This window comes from Mesoplodon mirus (assembly GCF_964341445.2).
Source record: "Mesoplodon mirus genome assembly, chromosome: 2".
NCBI lineage: Eukaryota > Metazoa > Chordata > Mammalia > Artiodactyla > Ziphiidae > Mesoplodon > Mesoplodon mirus.
The window spans coordinates 81,820,256-81,845,937 of NC_138977.1; the positions used below are offsets into that span (position 1 = coordinate 81,820,256).

The 25,682-nt window shown below is 36.7% G+C and overlaps 1 protein-coding gene across 4 annotated transcripts in view; it reads right to left on the reverse strand.

Moving 5' to 3' along the window:
• PDS5A (PDS5 cohesin associated factor A) overlaps positions 1-25,682 on the reverse strand; it is a 130,902-nt gene that overhangs the window by 25,286 nt on the left and 79,934 nt on the right. For all 4 annotated transcript variants that reach the window (XM_082632754.1, XM_082632753.1, XM_082632756.1 and 1 more), the window contains exons 17-23: positions 20,937-21,052; positions 14,509-14,614; positions 11,820-11,980; positions 7,965-8,088; positions 6,976-7,134; positions 4,456-4,524; positions 2,979-3,115 (exon numbers count right to left, since the gene is read on the reverse strand). In XM_082632754.1, coding sequence (XP_082488880.1) covers positions 2,979-3,115; positions 4,456-4,524; positions 6,976-7,134; positions 7,965-8,088; positions 11,820-11,980; positions 14,509-14,614; positions 20,937-21,052 — 872 coding nt within the window. The remainder of the gene's footprint in view (positions 1-2,978; positions 3,116-4,455; positions 4,525-6,975; positions 7,135-7,964; positions 8,089-11,819; positions 11,981-14,508; positions 14,615-20,936; positions 21,053-25,682) is intronic.

Genomic DNA, 25,682 nt, shown 5'->3' on the forward strand with positions numbered 1-25,682 from the left:
TACTCCAATTATATTATAAAATCTTAGTTATATTCCCCATGTTGTAAAATATATCCTTGTACCTTATTTTATACATAGTTTGTACCTTTTAAGCCTGTACCCCTATCTTGCCCCTCCCCCTCCCCAACAGTAACCACTAGTTTGTTCTCTGTATCTGTGAGTCTGCTTCTTTGTTATATTCACTAGTTTCTTTAATTAATCAATCAATCAATTAATTAACTTTCTGGCTGTGTTGGGTCTTTGTTGCTGGACGCAGGCTTTCTGTAGTTGTGGCGAGTGTGGCTACTCTTCTCTGCAGTGTGTGGGCTTCTCATTGCAGTGGCTTCTCTTGTTGTAGATAGAGCACGGGCTCTAGAGCGCAGGCTCAGTAGTGGTGGCGCATGGGCTTAGTTGCTTTGCAGCATGTGGGATCTTCCGGGACCAGGGCCGAACCCGCGTCCCCTGCATTGGCAGGCGGATTCTTAACCACTGTACCACCAGGGAAGTCCTCATTAGTTTCTTTTAATTTTTTAGGTTCTATATATAAGTGATAACATACAGTATTGTCTTTGTCTGACTTATTTCACTAAGCATGATACTCTCCAGGTCCATCCGTGTTGTTGCAAATGGCAAACTTTCATTCTTTTTTTATGTCTGCCTTCATTTTTAGTCACACTCTAGCTTAGACCGTCCACCACAGCTAAGCAACTCTGCTTACGTGTACTAACTGCAACGCTAGCAAGAAACATTCACATTAGGAGCTGTATTGCTCATTTCAAGAGGCAGTCACATTCATCGCGGAAAACCTGATATTAAAAAACCTGAAAAGTTAAAAATCACTTATTCAAAATCTATTGTATTTCCCACAATTTTTAAATGCATACACATATTTACACAGACCTAACAGAAATCAATCTTAAGCCTACAAATGTCTGAGGAAATGGAGGGGGCTATGAATGAGGAGGTGATCTGTACCAGAAAGTGGGAGGCATCAGACAAATATCTAAAAGGAAAGGATATGGAGGTGAGAGCTAGTCTCTCTCAGGTACTAGTCTCTGAGGCAGACTTTCCTTTGCATCAGGAAGTTTTCCAAGGGAATCTAGGGAGTCCAGGCACTCCCACCCACACCCAGTCAACTTTTATAACCTAAATGGTAAAACGTGACAGTGAGATGGTGAAAGGATAGTCTTCTTACTTCAACTGCTATAGGGAACATAACATAGCTTTGATATTTCAAAGACTTTAGGAAATGTGGAAAGCTGCCCTGAATCCACAAGGGACTATTACTTAGCGTACAGGAGGAGAAAACATGGCACTCTTGGACCACATGACCATCAAGCTGAGCACTGGTAACAATGAGGGACACTCAAATGGCTTCTGAGGCAAATGATTCAGGAATTAAAAACATTAATGCTACTATTTGTGTACTTAACTCTGTAAGATGAGGAAACTGAGGCTTAGGAAAGTGACTTACACAAGTTCACATAGCTAGTAAATGGAGCATAGGTAGAGTTGAATAAGTTTCTCATTCCAGAGCCTAAGCTAAACTATGGGATACATAACATCTAATTAAGATCTGCATAATATTTCATAACATGTGTGTTCCACAGTTAACCATTCCCCTATCTTCTGTGATGATAAAAAATGCTGGAAAGAGCATGTTTGTATATGTATTTTTGTATGATTCTTTTATAATTTCATGAGTGTAAAAATAAAGAGTCAAAAAAAAAAAGAGTCAATGGATAACATTTTTAAGGACTTAGAAACAAAATGCCAAACTGTCCTGCCAAGACTGTGCCCATTTATATTCACAGGATTTATGAGGAACCCATTTCCCTGATCCCATGGAGTGATGATTGCTTAAAAAACTTTTTGCTGATTTGACAGACAAGAGGTTCCACTTAAATTAAAATTGTACTTATTGTATAGTGATGTCAGACACTTTTTTAAAGGTAAACTGGTAATATATAATCTTCATCTTTATTGGGGATCCTATTTATCATTGATTTGTAAGAGCTCATTATTAAGCCTTTGCTATACACTGTACACAGTTTCCCCAAATTTAAAACTTCTCATTATCCCTACTCTTCAATCTGTTCATGCAAAGCTACCCTTGGCTTATTTTATGATAAAAATAATTTTTGATTGTTTTCTTCAGTTTATCAGAGCATTCAGCATCTCTACTGTAATTGTGCATTTCCTATCTCCTCCACTAGAATGCATATTCCTTAGAGGGAGAGATTATTGTATCTTTAAAAGGCTTGGTAGTACCTGGCATGACAGTGCTCAATAAATACTGAAAGAATAAATAAATAGTTAAATCTATCCTCTAACAAAAATTTTAAAGTAAGAATCCAACACAAGTAGAATCTTCCAGTTTTTTCAGCTGGACCCTAGTAAATAAAAAATTTGGCTTTTATTTTCACCTTAAAAGGAACAGAAAGAAGAAATGGTGATTTCACAGATTTGAAGAGTGAACAGGTGTAGAAATGAAACAAATTTTTTTTTTGGCATTTGCAGAACCTTGTATAGTCTTCTGCAAACCATCAGGAGGCTGCATCTCTTTCTTCTTTGAACCTACACTGAAATTTTTATTCCCTTCGTGGCATTAAGACACTCTACTTGTTCAATCACTATACTAGGGTAAGTTCCTTAAAGGCAGGAATGGAATTTTATCTGTTTTTGCTGCAATGCTTTTCGTAGTGTTTTGCAAAGAGTAGTAATTCAACAAATATTTGTTTAACTGATTCAAATGTTGAAGCTAACTGTAACATTGCTGTAGTGATTATGACTAAAAATTTACTGGAAAAAGGTCAGTCTTTAGGGATGAAGAAAAATACATGATCATTATTCAGATATAAACCCCAAATAAGTATGTAAAATTTAAACACAAAGCACATAGAGCAATTACAACAGTCAATATTAAGTAAATAATTTCTATGTAAGCTCTACCAACATCTTGAGCTAAAAAAACCTGTGGGAAGGAAGAAAAATCTCACCTGATCTTCTTTTGCTCTGTCAGGTCACCCTCACTAACCAACATCGCTGATAATAACCGAAGAGTTGAATTGGCAGATTTAGACTGGTTGTTTTTCATACCCAACAGCCACCTTACCAGAAGTTTAATTGCCTGTACCTATAAAATATTAACATGCTAAAAAAAGAAAGCAACTTAAAATTCCACTTAAAGGGAAGATTAATTTATGTTAATTAGATTAGTGAGATTACTTAGCTGCCGGAAGACATGTTTTATTAAACAAGTCTATAGGATAATAACAATGAGAACTAATACTTATTCTGTTTAATCTATGCCAGGTACTTTCCCCAGAGTTACACATGTATTACTTTATTTAATCTCCCAAACAACTCTATGAGAGAGGTATTCTTTTTTTTTTTTTTTTTTTTGCGGTACGCAGGCCTCTCACTGTTGTGGCCTCTCCTGTTGCGGAGCACAGGCTCTGGACACGCAGGCTCAGCGGCCATGGCTCACGGGCCTAGCCACTCCGCGGCATGTGGGATCTTCCCGGACCGGGGCACGAACCTGTGTCCCCTGCATCGGCAGGCAGACTCTCAACCACTGCGCCACCAGGGAAGCCCCGAGAGAGGTATTCTTATTTCCAATAAATAAGGCAACTTAGACACATTACTGTGATAACTCGCCCAAGGCCTGGCTCCTTGAATTCAGACTCTTCACACCTGAACAATTGCTTTTCAAATCATTTAAAAATATATTGTTTAAAAATAACTAAACTATACTGATTACAGTGATTAAAAATAACTATTTAGACTGTAATATTTTTTGTAGTACTGAAAAACTATTTTGATTAAAAAACTAGGAGATTTCATAATTATTTGTAGCCATAATTGCTTGGTGGCTTATACTCAAAAGACTGTTATGGAATACATGCAAGAACTAGCTAAAGAATGTAGATATTATTTACTATATTTAGTGACAACCTGGAAAAAGGAACTGATGGAATAAATGAGGACTATGAAGCTACACAAGGTGAAACAGATTATCAATCAAGTAAGATGATAATGAAGAAGTCTTGTTTTAAATCCCAAGACTACCACTTTAAAAATTAGCTTTCGTGAGGGATAATTTACATCTGTCAGAAGTTTTCAATATGATGACAGCCATCTGTTTTTGCCAAGTTAATATTCTTATGCCTGTAGACAGACATTGGTAATGAGGCTAGGCCTGAGGTGCTTCTGAGCATCAATATTCTACAATCTCTATGTAAAACAGTCTCACTGAAATTATCTTAGCAAGGCAGGAAGGTCTAAAGAACATGCTGACATATACCTACATGTAAATAACTCAATGACAACTACAATTTGAGAAACATACAACTTTTGATTTAAAAATAAAGTACCTCATTTAAAATGCTTATTAACTGTTAGGTTTTAAAAAAAGGGTATCCATAAATGTTCTTTATCTCAACATAAAAGTTATTAAGACCTACACAAATTTACCTTTGCTAGTACTTCAGGGGAAACCTCTTCATCTGGAGACCATAATTTCCCATTCTTCTCACCTGTTGACTATAGACAATTGAATAAATTTAACTTTTAGAAAAAAATTTAAAATTTTGCTCATTAAGTTTTTCATAATGAACAGTGCAGTGCTCTAGGAAACCCACAGAAAGTCACCAGGTAGGGACTGGAAAAGAAGAACAAAGTTGGAGGGCTCAAACTTCCTGATTTTGAAACTTAACTACAAATCTACGGGAATCGAGACAATGTGGCTGGTACCTACATAAGTATAGACATATAGACCAATGGAATGAAACAGAAACCCAGAAAACCTCACATATATCACATATATGGTCTACTGATTTTTAACAAAAGTGCTAAGACCAATTATTGGGAAAAGAACAGTCTCCTCAACAAACTGTGCTGGAAAAACTAGATACAGCCACAAGCAAAGGAATGAAGCTGGACCGTTACCTTATATCATATATAAAAATTAACTCAAAAAAATGGATCAAAGATCTTTACTTAAGAACCAAGACTAAAAAACTCCTAGAAGAAGGTACAGGGGAAAATCTTTATAATCCTGGATTTGGCAAATACCTGACAAAGGTCTAATATTCAGAATATATAAAGAATGTTTACAACTCAACAACAACAAATTCAATTAAAAGTGGGCAAAAGACTCAATATCCAAAGAACAGCCATTAAGCACATGAAAAAAAATCTCAACATCATTAGTCATTAGGGAAACAAATCAAAACCACAAGATACTACTTTGCACCTACTAGGATGACTATTATAAAAAAAAACAGGAAAGAATAAGTGTTGGCCAAGATGTAAAGAAACTGGAAGCCTTGAGCATGGCTGCTGGGAATGTAAAATGGTACAGCCACTGTGGAAGAATGTTTGGCAGTCCCTCAAAAAGTTTAGCATAGAATGACCATGTGACCCAGCAATTCCACTCTGAGGTATATACCCCAAAGATCTGACTTTGGGGACTCAAATGTTCATATCAGCATTATTCACAACAGTCAAAAGGTGGAAAAAACCCAAGGGTCCATCAATAGAAGATAAACAAAATGTAAGTTACACATACAATGGAATACTATTCTGGCATAAAATGAAGTTCTGATACATACTACAACATAACTGAATCTTGAAACTGTTATGCTAAGAGAAATAAGCCAGACACAAAAGGATAAATATTGTATGATAAGAGGTTATCTAGAATAGGCGAATTCATAAAGCAGGAAAATAGAATAGAGGTTACCAGAGTCTGGGGGGAGAGAAGGCAATCGGGAGTTACTGGTTAATAGATACAAAGTTTCTCTCTGAGATGATAAAGTTCTGGAAATAGTAGCAATGGTTACACAACAATGTGGGTGTATATTTTAGGTGGTGGCTTGGGCCACTGTTGAGAGTTGCTTGGCTTTCCTGGGTTATCCTCTGTGTATACAGGAAGTACACATGTTATTAAACTTCTGTTTGTTTTTTAATAGAACAAAAAACACCCAACAACAAGAATGTGGGTGTATATAATGTAAGAGAACTGTACACTTAAAAAGGGATAAAATGGCAAAGTTTATATTATTTATATTTTACTACACACAAAAAGAGAACTATATTAAAATAGAATTTATCAACAATCAAGTCATCATCCAAGAAGTGTCAAATTTCACATTTGTTGCCAGCCAAATCTATCAGTAGTGCAAAGAACAGATGTATGGAGTAGGAAATGAGGCTTTGGCCATGCTCTTGCATCCCTATCACATCCAAATGGAGGGAGGGAAAAGTGTAAGGAGTGCGCTGGCAAGTTTTTTTTTTTTAAGTTCCAATACTGAGTGTGTAAAGGCTATTGGACCATTTAGAAGGACTAGATAAATTGGATAAGTTAGTACTGCACTGAAAGTCATCCACAATGATCCAGCAGGTAGACTGATTTGTGTCTTCATTCAATAACTCTTTAATTTAGATCTGTTTGGTAAAGCGGTGATTCTTAATCAGACACGTGTTTCAGTAATCAGTTGGGGAGCCTTTTCAAGCTATACATCCCAAAGCTCCAACCCAAAGCTAATTAATCAGTATGTGCGCATGCATGTGTGCATAACTAAAATAGAATACATAAATCTAGTGCCAAAAGTGCAATGTAATTATATTTCAAAAAGCTAGTCAAATACAATTCCACTTATACTTTAAACAATATTTGATAAAGCAAAATTCTAGTACTCTAGTTAATTGTCCTTCATAGTGTTTGACTTTTATTTTTTACTTCATGATTCATCTATCTCATATTCTCATTTTTTTCTTTCTTAAAGAAAAGTTAAGTTCTAGTAATAACAGCTACACAGCAGGATGTCATTTGGAAATTTAAGTAAGTAAATAAGGAGGTAAAATATATAATAATTTTAAAGTAAAAGAGAATCATACATAGAGAGAAGCAGAAGTGTTGTTTCTGTGACAAATAAAGATGTAAACAGTCTTAATCTTATGATTCTAAATTTAATTAAATGAGAAACTTACCCTGTCATTCATTAGCAGATCTTTCACAATAAAATTTGCTACTACAGATTTCATTGGGGAAGCAAATTGATCTGGTGCTAACATAGATATGTGGCCCAATGAAACTAATGGAGTTATAAGTTGTTCTGGTACATCAGCATTGAGACTCCTACTGAGTGGCTATAAAAATAAAACAGTCAAAATTACTAGTTTGTTTTATAAATATCTAGACATTGTACAGAAACAGTAAATGTTCCTGAGTTCTCCTGAATTTATCATGCCCCAAAAAATCTGTTCTAATGAGATGATCAAAAGTAACTTCAATCATATTAGACACTTGATTCTTATTTCACCTACCAAAATTTAATAAGATTCAAAGAAGGTAAACAAAGATAAAAGAAAAAAGTAAAGCCCACATATAAGGTAGAAGTAAAAGCCAAGAAAATTCCTGCATGGTCAAATCAGCATTATTTTCAAGTCGTGTACAATAGTTTTGTTATGTTGTTGGATTTCTTAACCTGTGGGAACATTTTAAATGACCATGGATCATAAAAAATAAGAGTTCATGGGTTCTGTTCATATTGTATCCAATTTAGGATAATAGGAATACTTTTCCAGTAGTGGAATCAGGCAAAGGATCATACATAAGGAAAGGCAAACAGAACTAATTTTCAAGTAGGGTTGTCAGGAATTTTAAACTGGGTGGTTCAAAGTCATCTACTGATAGTTTCTCAAACTAAATGGACCACTGAGCCAATAAAGGCTAAAATTGAGTAAAATGTTGTAACACAAAACACACCAAACATCTTTCAATATGTAGTATTTGGTTATATAGTCTGATCTAAAGGCTGGGAGTATCTAAAGTGCTGAATGAAACAAAGAGTCCCGGCTCCCATGGAATTTATATTCTAGAGTGGGACTAAATAGCTAAAAAAATAACTTTCTATCTTCATCAAACCACAGAGCATGAAAATAAAAATCAACAACACATCCTATGTAATTATATATACCTCAAAAATCTGTGCAAGCTGTACTTCTTTATTTGTGAATATGGCATGTATACAGTGAACGGCCTGTTTCGCTTGGTGGGGAGTACCTCTCTTTGCTTTCTGATGTAAGATGGGAATTAAGGTCCTGCAAAAAATAATAATCAGTTAAAAAAAAAAAAAGCCCATAAACCACAAGTAGTTCTTCTGGTTGTCTCCTACTTCATCTGCAGTAACTATTTGGATGTATGCTGGTAGAAAGCCTCTCTTCTAAATTACCTGATCTATAAAAAGATCTAAAACTCCTTCCCTGTTCCCAAGTATAACCCCAGAAATACAATGCCTCAAAAAAAAAGGGCTACTACAGAAGACAATTTTCATTTTAAAGCCACCTCATGAATATGGAGAAATAAACAAGCCACCCTTAATTTATAATCTAAAATTTCCCCATGCCATATTTTTACATTTATCTTCTGAGAAAATATTCCTAAATTTTCCACTTCCCTTTCACAATTCCCTTCAGTTATTTTATTTTTATTTTTTTAAGAATCAAATGTTTTTTTGTTTTTGTTTTTTTTAAATATTTATTTATTTATGGCTGTGTTGGGTCTTAGTTGCAGCATGTGGGATCTTTTGTTGTGGCTCCTCTCTAGTTGTGGCACATGGGCTCCAGAATACATGGGCTCAGTTGCAGTGCGAGGGCTCTCTAGTTGTGGTGCGTGGGATCCAGAGTGTGTGGGCTCTCTAGTTGTGGTGCAGGGGCTCAGTAGTTGCAGCTCACGGGCTTAGTTGCCCCACGGCACGTGGGATCTTAGTTCCCTGACCAGGGATCAAACCCATGTCCCCTGCATTGGAAGGCATATTCTTAACCACTGGACCACCAGGGAAGTCCCCTGTTCAGTTATTTTTAAAGCAACCATGGGGGGAAGAAAAGTAGCAAAAGGCCAAGTTACATTAAAAAACAGAAATGAACATACCAGTGAAACAGAGTATGCAAGGATATAGACAATACATAGGTAGAAAAGTGACAAAAACTTCTAACAATTATTGAGTACTTGTGCTAAGCACCATTCTAAGTGGTGTTTTTAAAACAAAACAAAACATGGATTAACTAAATCAATCCTCACAATCACCCAAAGACTATTGTTATGATCATTAAACAGATGAGAAAACTAAAGCACAAACATATTATTTATATAAGCTTCTTAAGGTGACAGAGATAGGAAATGGTGGAATTGAGATTTAAAAATAAACATTTCGGGCTTCCCTGGTGGCACAGTGGTTGAGAGTCCGCCTGCTAATGCAGGGGACGCGGGTTTGTGCCCCGGTCCGGGAGGATCCCACATGCCACGCAGCGGCTGGGCCTGTGAGCAATGGTCGCTGGGCCTGAGTGTACGGAGCCTGTGCTCCGCAGCAGGAGAGGCCACGGCAGTGAGAGGCCCACATACCGCAAAAAACAAACAAACAAACAAACAAACAAAAAACAAAAAAAACAAACAAAAAAACATTTCTGGGGACTTCCCTGGTGGATCCAGTGGTAAAGAATCTGCCTTTCAATGCAGGGGACGCGGGTTCGATCCCTAGTCAGGGAACTAAGATCCCACGTGCCACGGGGCAACTACGGAGCCTGTGCGCTACCAACTACAGAGCCCATGTGCTCTGGAGCCCGTGTGCCACAACTAGAGTGAAGCTCATGTGCCACAAGAAAGAGCCCACGTGCCACAACTAAGACCCGATGCAGCCAAAAATTAAAAAATAAAATAAATGAAATAAAATAAAATAAAATGGAAATTGTTTTTTTAAAAAGATAAACATTTCTGTTCCAAATCCATGCACTTAACCACCACACTGACATTGAAGATTTACAGCAATCTTTCTACAGAAGATGGAAATACATATTACAGTCAATGCATTAAAATTGGCATACACATCAAATAGATAAAACATTCATAAAAAATATATATCAAAATGTTAACACTGACTCTTTCTTTTCCTTTATATTTTCTAAAGTTTCAGCTTTTTACAATGATCTTATAAGTTAAGTAGTTTTTTAAATCAGAAGAAAATCTGTAAAAACAAAACAAATATTTAAGGAAAGATACTTGTCATATATTTAATGCAATAAGACTACTTCATAAAGGTCAATGATATCAAATGCAATGGTGACAAAGGGTCCTCTTATAATAAGGGGAGGCTAGACATTAAGAGCAACGCACCTCAAAGAAAAAACTGGAACATATGCTTGTCAGTCTAAGTCGAATTTGATATTTATGAATATGACACATTTCTCTCCCTGCAGTTTAGAATAATGAGAAGGATTTTCATGCCAAAATACCTTCCTTGACTAAGCACTTTAAGTCTTTCTTTGAAATTCATTTATCAGGGGAACAGTTCTTATAAATAACACCAGTTAGTAACAAAAGAAGATACAGTGTTGATCAAATTGTTGTTAAATATATTATTAATTCTTCTTAGCCTAATGAATGGATGATGCATAGGTCAAGTTTAACCTTTCTCCTTGTTTTTCTAGTGTGCTACAATCCAGTGATGCCACCAGGGTTGTTACTGAGGACTACAGTGCTGTGCTTCTCTGCTTTTTCAGTGATTCTCTCCTTCCTTCCCCATTAGTCTTAAGAACAAGAGGTTTTAGTCCTTGTGTCCAAAGGTAACTCTTCCACTGCTTCCTCTGGGATAGAATTCCTTTAAGAATAACTCCTTTACCTTAAAAAATGTATAGGTTTTCCCACCTTGAAAAACTCACAAATAACTTTATCCTACTGTGTCAATGATTTTTTTCTATAATGTACAAAGATAAAATTATCATTTCTAGACCATAAACTCCTTAAGAGCAGGGACTGACAGTGGTAATCTTTTATATTAACCAGTAGAGTGCCGACAATGAAGAGAATGTACAATAAATGTTGAGTTATTTCTCAAATTAAACTATTAGCTTACATATTCAATAAAAACTTTTAGGAGTCATGAGTCCTCTTGTCCTATTATTACCCCGTGAGGAAAAACAGGTTTGATTTGGATTTACCCTGGTCTATTTACATATATATAATAACATCCGATTATAATAGCTATCAGCAATGTGCTCTTCCTCCAAAAGACATCAGCACAATTTTGATCCTAAGGCAAGCTCTTTAAGATGCCAAAGTAAAAATACCAAAACATACTTCATTCTTATGAGGAGAGGGGAGGTAGTCTAGAAGAAGAGACCAAAAGCACCATGGCCAACAACTAAGCTAACTAATAAGCATTTTATTAAGCACACTACTTAATGATCCAATTCTTGGGTGGGATATGAAGGTAGTAGCTATTGAATTTGGAGTTGGAGAGAAAAAGATAAATTAGGAAGATATATTTTAATCCTAAGTTCTAAATTCTGTGCTAACTTTTTTTTTTTTTTTTTTTTTTGTGCTGTACGCGGGCCTCTCACTGCTGTGGCCTCTCCCATTGCGGAGCACAGGCTCCGGACGCACAGGCTCAGCGGCCATGGCTCACGGGCCCAGCCGCTCCGCGGCATATGGGATCCTCCCAGACCGGGGCACGAACCCGTATCCCCTGCATCGGCAGGCGGACTCTCAACCACTGTGCCACCAGGGAGGCCCTGTGCTAACTTTTGATTGTTAATATTAATATTTTTAAAATCATGTTGTTCAAACAAAGTTTCAGGTTGTTCCTCTGCCCATATTCTAATGGTAGAGGAGGTGTGTGAGGCCAAGAAAAGATGAAAACAAAGGATACAGTAAAGCAGCTTCTAAATAAAAGTTGTCTTTCCTCTCTCCTATCTTCCTAAGGAATAGGGAAACAATGATCCTGTGACTCCCAAACTTGGAAAACTTTTGTGTTTACCATGAGAAAAACCATACTCACGATCGTATCTGGGGTAGGTCTGTTTCTATTTTGTGGCCTGTATTTCTAAAAATTTGTATAGCAGCTTCTGCTACCTTGTCATCTTCCATTCTGAGGCACTGTAACAGGGACTCATATGTCTCTGCAGAGTGGAACGAGGTAGGATGTGTGAAAGACAGAACCTAGAGGAATAGATATAACTTTATAAGTACAGACAATGGTTTTAATCCATTAAAAGAGAACTATTTTTAACTACAAATAAAATTTTAAATTATGGGCTGCATATGGTAGCAATACAACTAAGATTATATCTTGCAGTCTCCCTTGAAGTTGAGTTGTGGCTAATGATTCCTGATATACAGCCCTTGCTATATTTTCTTCTTCACCTCTTAGTCTATTCTGATACAGGGAATGTGGAAAATGTGGCTCCTTTTCGTGGAGTGATACTGTGATGCGAACAAAATGCTAACACTGTGCTTTATTTCACTGGCAAAAAGATACTCTATAAGGAAATATTTTAAATGAAATCCATCACAAAAAGTTCACTCATCATAACTAAAAACAAAGAAGCCATTATTGGGAACTTTTAATCACGATTACAAACATATAAATAATTTATTCCCTTTATTGAGACATAAGTTCCGGGCTATCCTTAAGGAATTTACAGCAAGTTAGATACATGTCTACAAAGTTTACCTTCCATGAAGTAGAAATAATTTAGTTAGCATAAAATAGGCAGTAAGGGCTAAAAGTAGAAAAATAAGGAGGTGGGGGGAATGGAGTATGTAAACCCTCATTAACTTATTAAATAAGCATTTTTTTCTCTTTTTTTTGGCTGCATTGGGTCTTCATTGCTGCACGCGGGCTTTCCCCAGCTGCAGCGAGCGGGGTCCACTCTTCACTGCGGTGCACGGACTTCTCACTGCGGTGGCCTCTCTTGCTGCAGAGCTCAGGCTCCAGGCGCGCAAGCTTCAGCAGTTGTGGCTCGCGGGCTCTAGAGCGCAGGCCCAGCAGTTGTGGCGCATGGGCTCAGCCACTCCGCAGCATGTGGGATCTTCCCAGACCAGGGCTCGAACCTGTGTCCCCTGCATTGGCAGGCGGACTTCCCAACCACGCCCAGCATTTTTTTTAATGTGTTATAAAGTGGAGAAAGTGTCTCATTTGGTAGGGTTTACGGTGATAATACTTAGTTATGAGGTTTTAATTATTCATAGAAAAATGCAGATTTAAATTTGAAAAGTTGAATCAAACAACCTATTAAAAACATTTGCCTTAAAGATGACTTTACTCTTAAAAGTATTTAAACATATTACTCCATTACTAAAAATATAAAGTCTTTCTCATGAAGAATCACATCAGTTCTTTCCATGAAATGATATTTAAGGGAATTCCCTGGCGGTCCAGTGGTTAGGACTCCACACTCTCACTGCTGAGGGCCCAAGTTCAATCCCTGGTCGGGGAACTAAAATCTCACAAGCTGCTCAGCACGGCCAAAAAGAAAAAGAAAAAAAGATATTTAAGACCATTGCAATGCAAACCCATCACTCTCTTTTCTGTCTAATGTCCATTGCACTGGTTTGTTTCTTCTCCTTTAGTTCATATGTTGTAATGATATAAATGTCTCTTAGCCTTTATTTAATTATTATTTTTAATAAATTTGTTTATTTAAGTTATTTATTTTTGGCTGCATTGGGTCTTTGTTGCTGCACATGGGCTTTCTCTAGTTGTGGCGAGTGGGGGCTACTCTTCATTGCGGTGCACAGGCTTCTCACTGCAGTGGCTTCTCTTGTTGCGGAGCTCAGGCTCTAGGCGCGCAGGCTTCAGTAGTTGTGGCTCTTGGGCTCTAGACTGCAGGCTCAGTAGTTGTGGCGCACAGGCTCAATAGTTATGGCTCGCGGGCTCTAGAGTGCAGGCTCAGTAGTTGTGGCACATGGGCTTAGTTGCTCCATGGCATGTGGGATCTTCCCGGACCAGGGCTCAAACCTGTGTCCTCTGCATTGGCAAGTGTATTCTTAACCACTGGGCCACCAGGGAAGCCCATGTCTCTTAGCCTTTAATTTCTTCTCTTTACTCCATCTAACGAAAGCTCTATCAAGTGCTGTATCATTTTAAAAAGGAGTGTTAAATGCCCTTGATGGTACCTTTCTGCTCCAATGGCACTCCACAATCTAGAACCAACCTTGTCTTCCATTACTCCCCAAAGCAATACTTTTATCTAGTCAGACCACACTCACAACAATCCCTAAAACACGCCAAGAATTATTCTTTGATGATGCTGTGTTCCCCCTAAATTAAATCATGTCTCTTACTAATTGTTCAATTCTCTTAATTCTTTGGCATCGATTATGTTTACCAATTGTTTAAAAAAATCCCAATCAGATAGATGATGTCTTATAGTAATTTCCTGTGAACAGTCCTATTACCCCAGATGCAGGTTATTTGAAAGATAAGACTAGATCACTTAGCACATACTGTTACAAGCATAGCAGGCACGCAAATGATGTACGAAACAGCAAAACCCATAAAATTATTATTTTATGATGTAATTACATTATTATAATGTAGAAAACATGTTATTTTTATAAAATATGATTTCTATTACAAGTTTTAATTTTTTGAATAGTTGCCAATGAAATAAAGCCTGACTCTTGCATATCCTTAAGGGGATTCAAATTATGACTGCAGAAAAGACAAACTGTTTCAAAAATACCTTAAGAAGTTCAAGTCCTGAACGAATAGCTGTATCTGGACTTACACCCTCCTCTTCATCATCTGCTGTCCCCTCTATTGATTTATTCATTAGTTTTACCAGTGCACTATTAAAGTAAGAAAATCTAAATTAGTAACACTACTATATTAGTAACTGTATCCTAATTACATTGTAGCAGACATACACAGAAACTAAACCATAAATTCAAGTATCTTCTGGAAGAAAAAGTTATTTTGTGACTTTTTAAACTTCGCTCTCTACATAACAACAGAGCTTATTTTTAGTGTATCTGCCCCACTCATGTATAATAAGAGTAATTCTACTGAAAAACAACAAAACTAAATGACACATGTACTGGAAATATATATATATATTTTTTTTTTTTTTTTTTTTTTTTTTTTTTTTTTTTCTTTTTGCGGTATGCGGGCCTCTCACTGTTGTGGCCTCTCCCGTTGCGGAGCACAGGCTCCGGACGCGCAGGCCCAGCGGCCATGGCTCACGGGCCCAGCCGCTCCGCGGCATATGGGATCCTCCCAGACCGGGGCACGAACCCGTATCCCCTGCATCGGCAGGCGGACTCTCAACCACTGCGCCACCAGGGAGACCCTGGAAATATATTTTTATAAGTATAAGCAATGTAATATTCGTACCCATATATAGAGATCATTTGCAATTTTAAGAAAAACAGTAAAGATGGCAGTGGCTAAATGGACAAATGACAATGCCCTCAAAGCAAAAAAACATAGCAAACACTCACATGGACAAAGGCATTAATCACTTATAATTAACACTGAATCGGTAATTCCTAAGAAATTTATAACAATTCATGAGAAGCATCGTGCTAAATATATCCATAAACATTCATCAATTAAAAACTACTTAATTGTCCAACATTATTGAATTAGTTTTTCAAATATACCTAACCACCACAAAATGGAATATTGCCTGGTCAACATGATACTATTTTAAGTAAAAACAAACATGACCTTCGTTTTTGAAACTTCAATTCTTCATCAGTAAACTGAAGAAAGATATTAAACTTTGAGGATATTAAACTATTACAGCAAATAGCCTAGTACAGGCAAATATTCAACAAATTTAGCTTTCACCCTACCCCAACACAAACCTCTTCCCCATTAGGAGTCACTCCTTATTCACCTCCACCTCCTTCAGCCCTAGGCATCCACTAATCTACTTTCTGTTGCTATATACATTTGCCTATTCTAAATATTTCATATAAATGGAACCATGTAATATGTGGTCTCCGTGAGTGACTCCTTTCATTTAGCATATTGTTCTTCAGGTTCATCCTTGTTGTAGTATGTATCAGTACTTCATTCATTTTAATTCTGAATAATGTTCCAATGTCTGCACATAACACATTTTATTTATCCATTCATCAGTTGATAGTCCATTTGGGACATTCTATTTTTTGGCTATTATGGATAATATCGCTATAAACATTTATATACAGATTTTGTATGGGCATATATTTAGGAGTGGAATTGCAAGGTCATATGGTAACTCTATGCTTAAGTATTGGAGGAACTGTCAAACTGTTTTCACAAGCGGCTCCACCACTTTACATTCCCACTAGCAATACATGAGGGTTCCAATTTTTCTACATCCTCACCAACTCATCTTTTTGATCACAGCCATCTAGTGGGTGTAAAGTGGTGAATCATTGTGGAGATACACACATAAAACATTGCCATCTCCACAAAAACCTGTCTTATGCCTCTTCTGTGGTCAATTCCCTTTTCCTACCCTGGCAATAATAACTGATCTGCTTTCTGTCACTATAATTTTACCTTTTCTAAAGTTTTATATTTTACATATTTTGTGTCTGAAAACTTTTATGTGACATAATGCTTTTGAGACTCCTCCATGTTGTTGCATAGAAATCAGTGGTTCGTTCCTCTCTGTTGCTGAGAAGTATTTCATTGTATGGATATTCCACAGTTATGTTTATCCAATTACCAACTGATGGACTTCTGGGTATTTCTATTAAAGACATAAGTAAAGCTGCTAAAAGCAGTTAAGTATAGGTCTTTATGGGAAGTATGTTTTCTTTTTTTTTTTTAATGATGTTTTCTTTTCTTATAGGCAAATGTCTAGCATTGGGATTCCTGAGTCATAAGGTAATGTATGTACATTTAATGTACAACAAACTGCTTTCAATATCACCAACACATGGTTAGGTAAGTCTACATACTCACCAATACTTTGTATAGTCAGTATCTTTAATTTTAGCCATTCTAGTGGGTGTGTAGTGGTACTTCTCACTCTAATTTGAATTTGCATTTCCCCAATGAGTAATAATGTTGATTGTCTTTTCTTGTGCTTATTTACTATTTGTATGTTTTATTTGATAAAGTATCTGTTCAATTCTTTTGGCCATTTTAAAATTGGTTTGTTTGTCTTATCTCCCCGTCTGTGGCTTGACTTTTCTTTTTCTTAATGATGACTTGCAGCGAGGAAAAAAATAATTAACTTTTCTCTCATTGTTTGTACTCTTTATGTCCCATCTAAAATCTTGCTCACCCTGTATTTTGTTCTAGAATGGTTACCTCTGACATTATACATTTTTAAAAAAATTATTTCCAATTTGAGAAAAATATTCTGAATTAAGCTTTCTACTAGAAGGAAATCCCATAAAACGCATGAATTTATTAACACGATTACAAACGTGTTTGATAAAATTTACAAATGTATCTGACTACTCATAATAGAGTCCGTGCATGCACGCATTTATTTAATAAGTATTTACTGACTACCTACTGTGTGTGAAGTCTTAGGGTCTATCCTGGAAATACAGTGCAAAACAAGACAGGCATAATCTCTGCTTTCATTACAATGTGGGTGGGATCACCCTTATGAGTCAAAAAGCTATTTGGGTGAGACAGACCCAAATCTTAAAGCCAGAACTATAGTCCTTCCTCTTGTGAAAGTATTCTTCCTCATTTCTAAATTAGATAAATAATATACACTCCATATAGTTCACAGAGTATGATGAAGCAAAAGATCATCACCAATCCAAATGCATGTTCAAAACTGCTTGGGAAATTATCCATGTGTCTGTTTCTCTCCTATCCTGTATAACAACTGTTAAAAATCTTTACCATTCTAACTCAGGTCTATTTTTTAAATCCTTCCACTGAGCAGACTACCTCACTGTTAACATAAAGGAGAACAATGGAGGCTTTCAGTGAAAACTGTAATTTTCCATATCCTATTTTCTAACCTCCTTTAATGCCCTAGGGGAAGATTTTCTTCTTCCTGTTCCATTTCTTTAGGGATGGTACTCTATCCTAGTTCTAGTCCCCTTACCCCATCTTCAACCTCTCTTCTTTCCTTTTAGCACCTTTTAAAGGTATTTAAATATTCAAAATCCCTTCATTAAAAACAAGAAAAGACCCTTCTTCAACCTTACTCTCTTTCCATCAGCTCATTTTTCTCCTTTACTTTTTATAGCTCAACTGTCTATACTAGCTGTCCCCAAATACCAATTTATCTCCTATAGCAGTTTAGAAGGGTGATAAGGTATATATCCCTTTGATTTTCTCAGACCTCAAGATGGCCAAGTGGGATCTAGTGGGCTCCTACTTAGCTAGGCCAGTCACCTCTAGACTTGAGCAGTTTTCTCTGCTCAAATACTGTAATTTTCTTTGTGTACCATGATGTGGTGTGGAAGGACTATCCTATGCCCTTCTCAATCCATGGTAATCTGGATTTGTCCTTGCTAACCCAAAGAAACTGTTCGGGCATTGTAGTGGTTTTCTATTTTCTAAATTCAGTGGATATTTGAATTTACTATTTTACTCTGGGCAGCATCTGACCCCTGACGTCTTTTGACCATGCCTTTTTAAAAAACATCTTTTAATTTAATAAATTCTTTTTCTTCTGCCAGCCTTTTAATTGTTAGTATTCCTCAGGATTCAGTCCTCAACGTTTCTCTTTCTAAATTTTACCCTCTCCCCAGGTTTCAATCATTATTACAATCACTACTTCATTTTCAACCACTATCTACAGACCAGTAACTAACTGTAGCATGCATATGTGTATTTGTATGTACATAAGTCTGGGGGAAATATACTAAAATAAATAAATATATTTTTAAAAGTTATATTTAGAATGATTTTCTACTATTCCCAATGCTTCCTTCCCAAATCCTTCATTATGGCTGAAGTATATGCAATTTTCTAAATTCTTGATTCCTTTTGCCTTTGTTCTTTTGTCTGCTGTTTTTCTTCCTAGAATAGCTATTAACATTCATTTAGCACTTAACTATGTGTGAGGCATTATGCTAAGTGTTCTACATAGGTATATGTTATTTAAGCCTCTCAACAACTTCACTGAGTAGTAATTATTATTGTTCTTATCTTAAAGATGAGTAATTTAAATAACCTGCTCAATGACACAGGGCTAGTGGCCTGGTCTGCTCTTCTCCTGCAATCTTCACCTGGCCCATCTCTATAATTCCTACTGACCATTCACTACCCATATTATGTGCCATCTATTTCAGGAGCCTTTTCTAATAACAAATCCATTTCACACAATTCAGGTTAGGTAACTCTCCTTCCCCAACTGCCTGATGTACTTTAAAAATCACTCCTCTAAAGGTATGTTCAATGAATAAATAAACCCTCTGTTTGCAATTTATATTCCATGAAAATTTGGTTACATGGAAGGAATCTTATATGACATATTTCTCAGTAAAATTAATAAATTGGAATTTTGCATAAAATTAGTCTCTTAGACATCCTAACCTAACCATAAGTTAGTCGGTTTTTCTGAGTCCAGACAATCATAAGACACTACTGAAAAAACTGAGTTTTTGGTCTTCTAAGACTGGAGATCAAACACTAGCTTATTATAATTTAGTAAAGTAATGAAACTCTGTGAGGCCTCATGGAGACAAATATCAAAGGCTTCCTGATGCCAATTATATGTCTCTTTCAAAATCAACATGCAAAGGAAAGAGTGCCTACCATTTCCTTGATTTACCCCATTAAAACCAAATGGTATAGAGCAAAGGACACTGACATTAAAAATAATCTCAGCTTAAGTTATGGTTTTTGCTGTTACCCAGCTGTAAAAAACCACCTGATCTCTCTCAGAACCATAGCTTTCTTATTTGCAAATAAAGAAATTAAAAGATAAGGAGATCTTAGCTAAAAAAAACAAGAAAACTCCACAAAAAACCCCCTACAAACATCACCATTATGAGCTTAATTGTGTACCCCCAAATTCATTGTGTTGAAGTCCTAACCTCCAGTACACCTCAGGATGTGACTGTACTTGGAAATAGAGCCTTTAAAGAGATAATTAAGGTAAACTGAGGTCAAATGGGTGGGGCATAATCCCAAATGATTGTTGTCCTTATGTGAAGAGGAGGTTAGGACACAGACATGTGAGGAAAGCAAAGAGTTATCTCTGCATCCCATGGAGAGAGGCTTCAGAAGAAATCAAACTTGCTAATACCTTGAATCTTGGACTGCTAGCCTCTAGAATGTGAGAAAATAAATTTCTGTTGTTGAAGTCACACAGTCTGTGGTATTTTGTTATGGCAGCCCTAGCAAACTAATACAATTGGAATTTCAATACAACCAAAGCAGTGATTCACATAAGATAAAATAACAGCTAGAACCAGGTCTCCTAATCCAAGGAAAAGAGAATCAATAAATGCTATTGAGTTACCCAACATAAAAAGATATGTAGATAATCTACTGGAAAAATGGTTAGTGCAAGGGAAAAGTATTCTCAGAAGTTTACAATAGAAAATCATTAGAAACAAGTGAAATGCATGAAATTATGGGAACAGTTAATTAAAAACAATAGCTGTCAATGTCTGCTAATCTGCTTACTTTTTGCATATTATCACTAATTTTCACATTCATATAACAAGATGTTATACCCATATTAAAGTTAAAAATAAATTAAAAACTCAGATAAAGTAGAGCCAAAACACTGGTAAGTAATACACGTGTTCAGAAAGCAGATTAGTCTAATGGCAATCTTGTGCTACCTTCGAACTATTATTGTTTTTCACATATCTCAAGTGAACAGTAATATGATACACACTAAAGAACACTATGTGGCCATGAAAACTGTTAAGAAAACTCAAAGGCTGATGATAGCCTATACATTTAAAATTTTCTTCCTTCTCATGTTCCAGGTTTTCTTTAATGAGCACATACAAGCTAAAAATAAACACAAGAACTCTTAAAAAAATCAACAGTGAAGCAAACCAAAGATCAAAAAACAGAACTTTGGTAGTTCTTTCAACTTCAATGATATATGCTTCTGCCTTTAAAAAGGTGTACGGGAAACCTTTTTAGGTCTCCTTGGGGACCCAGAATTTAAACTTACAGCACTGTAGTTTCAGATTATATTCTATTTATGAGTGAATATATTTCCTAGCTTACCTGATGGCTTCTGAATCAATGTGCACAGGTGCAATTCTTTCCAACAGAAATTTGACCATTTCTAGAAAAGGATTTGTTGGCTGCTTAGGATTTGCAAGTTTCCGGGCTATTTCTCTCTATAGAAAGGAAAAGAGTTTTTACGGTAAGTATCATCCTCTTTCATGTTTTTCAAAATAAAAATGATCACAGGCAACAAAAGCATTTAAAGATTCAAAACCATCAGACGTAAAAAAGCCCTCTTCCTGCTTTACAGCCTAAGATGATATACTCATTAGGCAATCACTAGAAAACTTGGACTGTAGAGAAAAGAAAGGGGGTGACATGGTATGATTTATGCCCTTTGTCTCATATTTCTCCCATAGAATTAATACCCTGTAAACAATCTTTTTAATGCTCTACTTTTGAAAAAATTAAAACAATTTATACTTTTATGGGTTTCACTGGTTTATTTCATAGTTTGAAAAAATACTTTTATTTCAGTCAACAATTTGCTTTTTTTTTTTAAAGAGGGGAAGACTTGTAAGTGTATAAAGTTTTTCAGCTCTGGAAGATCATAGTTCAGTTCAAAGACGGTGGCATTACATCAAAGAGCTCCTAGAAAGAAAAGATATTACTGCTGGAACTTTCTAAAGAATATAAGCACTTAATGTTTGTAGAGACTGAGTCCTCCAAAGACAAGGTTAAATTTACAATGTGCTGGGCACTGGGGTAAGAAATTTACTTTAATAACAAGACTTTTAATTGACTATCTCTGATGAATACGTGTAAAATGTTAGCTGACAAGATAAAGCACATTAAAAGTGCTTTCTGAACTATAAAGCAATAACAAATGATAGTCACTCTATTAATTTCTCGTAAAAAAATTTTTTAAGGATATTGGTCCAAGGGGATAAAAGAGAAAGGAAAAAAATGTCTATTGTAGTTTCAGTAACATTTTGACACAAATTAACTATAAAGGTCACATTAAATTAGATACCACCCATATTTGTTATTAGAGTGTAAATCCAAAGGACTGAGATTCTGAAGAAAATTTATTAGTTACTAGGAGATGCTTGATTTATTTTGCAAGCTGTAATTAATCAAGCAAATTTTCAGCATTTGAGAAAAAATAAAAATATTTTAGGGAGTGCTTAGGCCTTATATACTTTGCTCTAAACCACAGATACACATTTAAAATCAACTTAAATACTATCTTTTTTTTTTTTTCTGCGGTACACGGGCCTCTCACTGTTGTGGCCTCTCCCGTTGCGGAGCACAGGCTCCAGACACGCAGGCTCCGCGGCATGTGGGATCTTCCCGGACCGGGGCACGAACCCGTGTCCCCTGAATCGGCAGGCGGACTCTCAACCACTGCGCCACCAGGGAAGCCCCTCTACTATCTTTTGAAATCAGACTTATTTTGTGCAGGTCTCCCAAAGAGGCAATTTTCCCCCACTTTGTATAAAATTTAGTTGCTTTAACATAAGATAAAGTCAAGTGATTGTCTAACAACAAATATGCCACTGGAAAATTGCTAGGCAAACTATATAGTCAGTACTAAAAAATGGAAAAACTAGGCATTAGGAAAGAGTTACAGTAATACATATATAATCATAAGAAAAATAAAGGAAATGCTAACAGGAAAAAGAATAAATCACATTTAAGCACAGTAATAGCACTATATAAGATACACCAATGCATGTAAATAATAATATTAAGGCACTGTTTTAAAAACCTGATATTTTTGTATTCCCATGTAACAATCTTACATTTAAGTAATCCTTCAAACCATATTTTATGTATGTAATATTTAGGTAATCTCTTATAACAATTATTTTAAAATAATATATGTCATAATCATAAGTGACACTGGGGATAAAGCAACAAGCCAAATTAGTACGTGGCAAGTAAGCAGCAACAAATAAACAGTTCCCTTGTTTTCTTTACACACTATAGAAAAAAAAAGGGGTACTCACACATACTTCCAATACACAAACAGAAACATCAGATAAAGATGTTTTACAACTGAAAAGTAGTTGAGAACTACTTCTGAGAAGTAACCATATGTAATCCTTTTAGGAAATAACAGCAGAAAGAGTAAAGAAAATTAATTCTTTCTATATTCCTGACAATGCTTCAGAAATTTCTGATCAAATCTATGCTATCACTGCAGATTGATACTTACTAGTTACATAGTTAAATAAGTTGTTTAGAATACTTAAGCACTCTTAAGGTATATCAAAGAAATAAGGAAATAGCCCCTGTTCTCAAGCAGTTTATAATTTACTAATTGGTTATTACAAAAAATTTTTTAAAGCTTTAAAAAATGCTGCATCTATATATCTCCTTTCTTTTTCATACATATCAGCTTTCTCATTTTGACAATAAAAAATACCTATTTGTTTAAATTAAAAAAAAGGGTACTTCCCTGGTGGTGCAGTGGTTAAGAATCCACCTGTCAATGCTGGGGACACTGGTTCGATCCCTGGTCCGGGAAGATCCCACATGCCGCAGAGCAACTAAGCCTGTGTGCCACAACTACTGAGCCCACGTGCCACAACTATTGAAGCCCACATGCCTAGAGCCCATGCTCTGCAACAAAGAGAAGCCACCGCAATGAGAAGCCCACACACCGCAACGAAGAGTAGCTCCGTGTGCCACAACTAGAGAAAGCCTGCATGCAGCAATGAACACCAAACACAGCCAAAAATAAATAAATAAATATTTTTTAAATTAAAAAAATAAGTTAAAAAAGAAAGTATTCTTTCACATACACGGTATTTCCTCTTGTATAATTTACTGCTTTCCTAGCTAATAAAAATGATTCTTGAGGGACTTCCCTGGTGGTCCAGTGGTTAAGGCTCCGTGCTCCCAATGCAGGGAGCCCGGGTTCAATCCCTGGCCAGATCCCATATGCCACAACTAAGAGATCCCGCATGTCACAACTAAAAAAAAAAAATCCCACATGCTGCAATGAAGATACCGCATGCAGCAACAAAGATCCCATGTGCCCGCAGTGCAGCCAAATAAATTAAAAAAAACAAAGGCTTCTGCATTAAAAAAAAAAAAAGATTCCTGAAAGGATTTATATTATCAATATTTTTCTGTAGCTGGAATCAGTAAACTAGATAAAACACATCTCTCACACGAAATAATTTCCAAAGGTTTAACTTTCATGTTAGTGACCTATTCTTTTGGTTCCCTGGGCCCAATTCCAACATGGTGAACAGGGGCGGGGAGTGGGGGGGGTGTCCCCCCGCCACCAACAAGCAATTCTCTGCACACAAGCAGAGCATACTAAAATTCAGTCTCTACCCCCCACCCGCCCAACTCTCCCACTTCAGATGCCAGTAGCAAGCCCAGGTTTACCTGTACCTCAAACCAAATGACTATAAATCAGAGGTTCCCACAACCCCCATCCCTTCCTTGGGCTCAATTAATTTGCTAGACTGGCTCACAGAACTCAGAGAAACATTTTCTTACTACTACTAGATCACTGGTTTATTATAAAAGTATATAACTCAGGAACAGCCAGATGGAAGAAATGCATAGGACAAGGAAAGGACTCAGAGCTTCCATGCCCTCTATGAGCTTGCTAATCTCTGCAAATCTCTACATGTTCACTAAACCAGAAGCTCTCTGAACTGTGTCCTTTTGGGGTTTTATGGAGGCTTCATTACATAGGCATGATTGATTAAATAAATCATAGGCCATTGGTGATTGAAGTCAATCTCCAGCCCCTCTCCCCTCTGAAAAGTTCCAACCCTCTAATCACATGGTTGGCTCTGATGGCAACCAGCTCCCATTCTTAGGTGAGTTCCAAAAGTTATCTCATTAACATAACAAAAGACACCTTTGTTACTTTCATCACTTAGGAAATTACAAGGGTTTTAGGAGCTCTGTGCCAGAAATATGGACAAACACCAAATACATATTTCTCATTAGAAATCACAATATCACACCTGTGTATCGCTCTCATTAAACTATAGAAAAGGTTATACTGGGACTTCACTGGTGGCACAGCGGTTAAGAATCCACCTGCCAATACAGGGGACACTGGTTCGATCCCTGGTCCAGGAAGATCCCACATGCCACGAAGCAACTAAGCCCGTGAGCCACAATTACCGAGTCCGCGTGCCGCAACTACTGAAGCCCGCACGGTCTAGGCCCCGTGTGCCACGACTACTGAGCCCGCATGCTGCAACTACTGAAGCCTACACACCTAGAGTCTGTGCTCCACAACAAGAGAAGCTACCACAATGAGAAGCCTGCGCACTGCAACGAAGAGTAGCTCCTGCTCGCCGCAACTAGAGAGAGCCCGTGTGCAGCAACAAAGACCCAACGCAGCCAAAAAAACAAACAAAAATTATATTAAAAGAAAACAGGAAGCATTCTATGACTGTTACTAAATAGCGTAAGTTAGCATCTCTCTCTCCTTTTGTTTTTTTCTTCTCGACCTCCTCCAGGAGATATAACTATGCTAATACATACCAACAAGGCCTGAATCTCAGATTTCTAAATGTAACTGCTGGAGGCTACATATACATCATTATCTTCTCCTATCCCTAAAGTATCTCCTCTGATATCCAGTCACCCAAACTAGAAATAAAGCAGTCATTCTTCATATACTGGTCTAATTCCTACTCATCCTTTAAGATTCAACTCAGGAATGACTTATTCTAGAACAAGCTATTCCCATTTCCACCCCTGCCTGGGATGGCTGCTGTTCCTTTGTGTTACCAAAGCGCATGATTCTATCAGAGTATT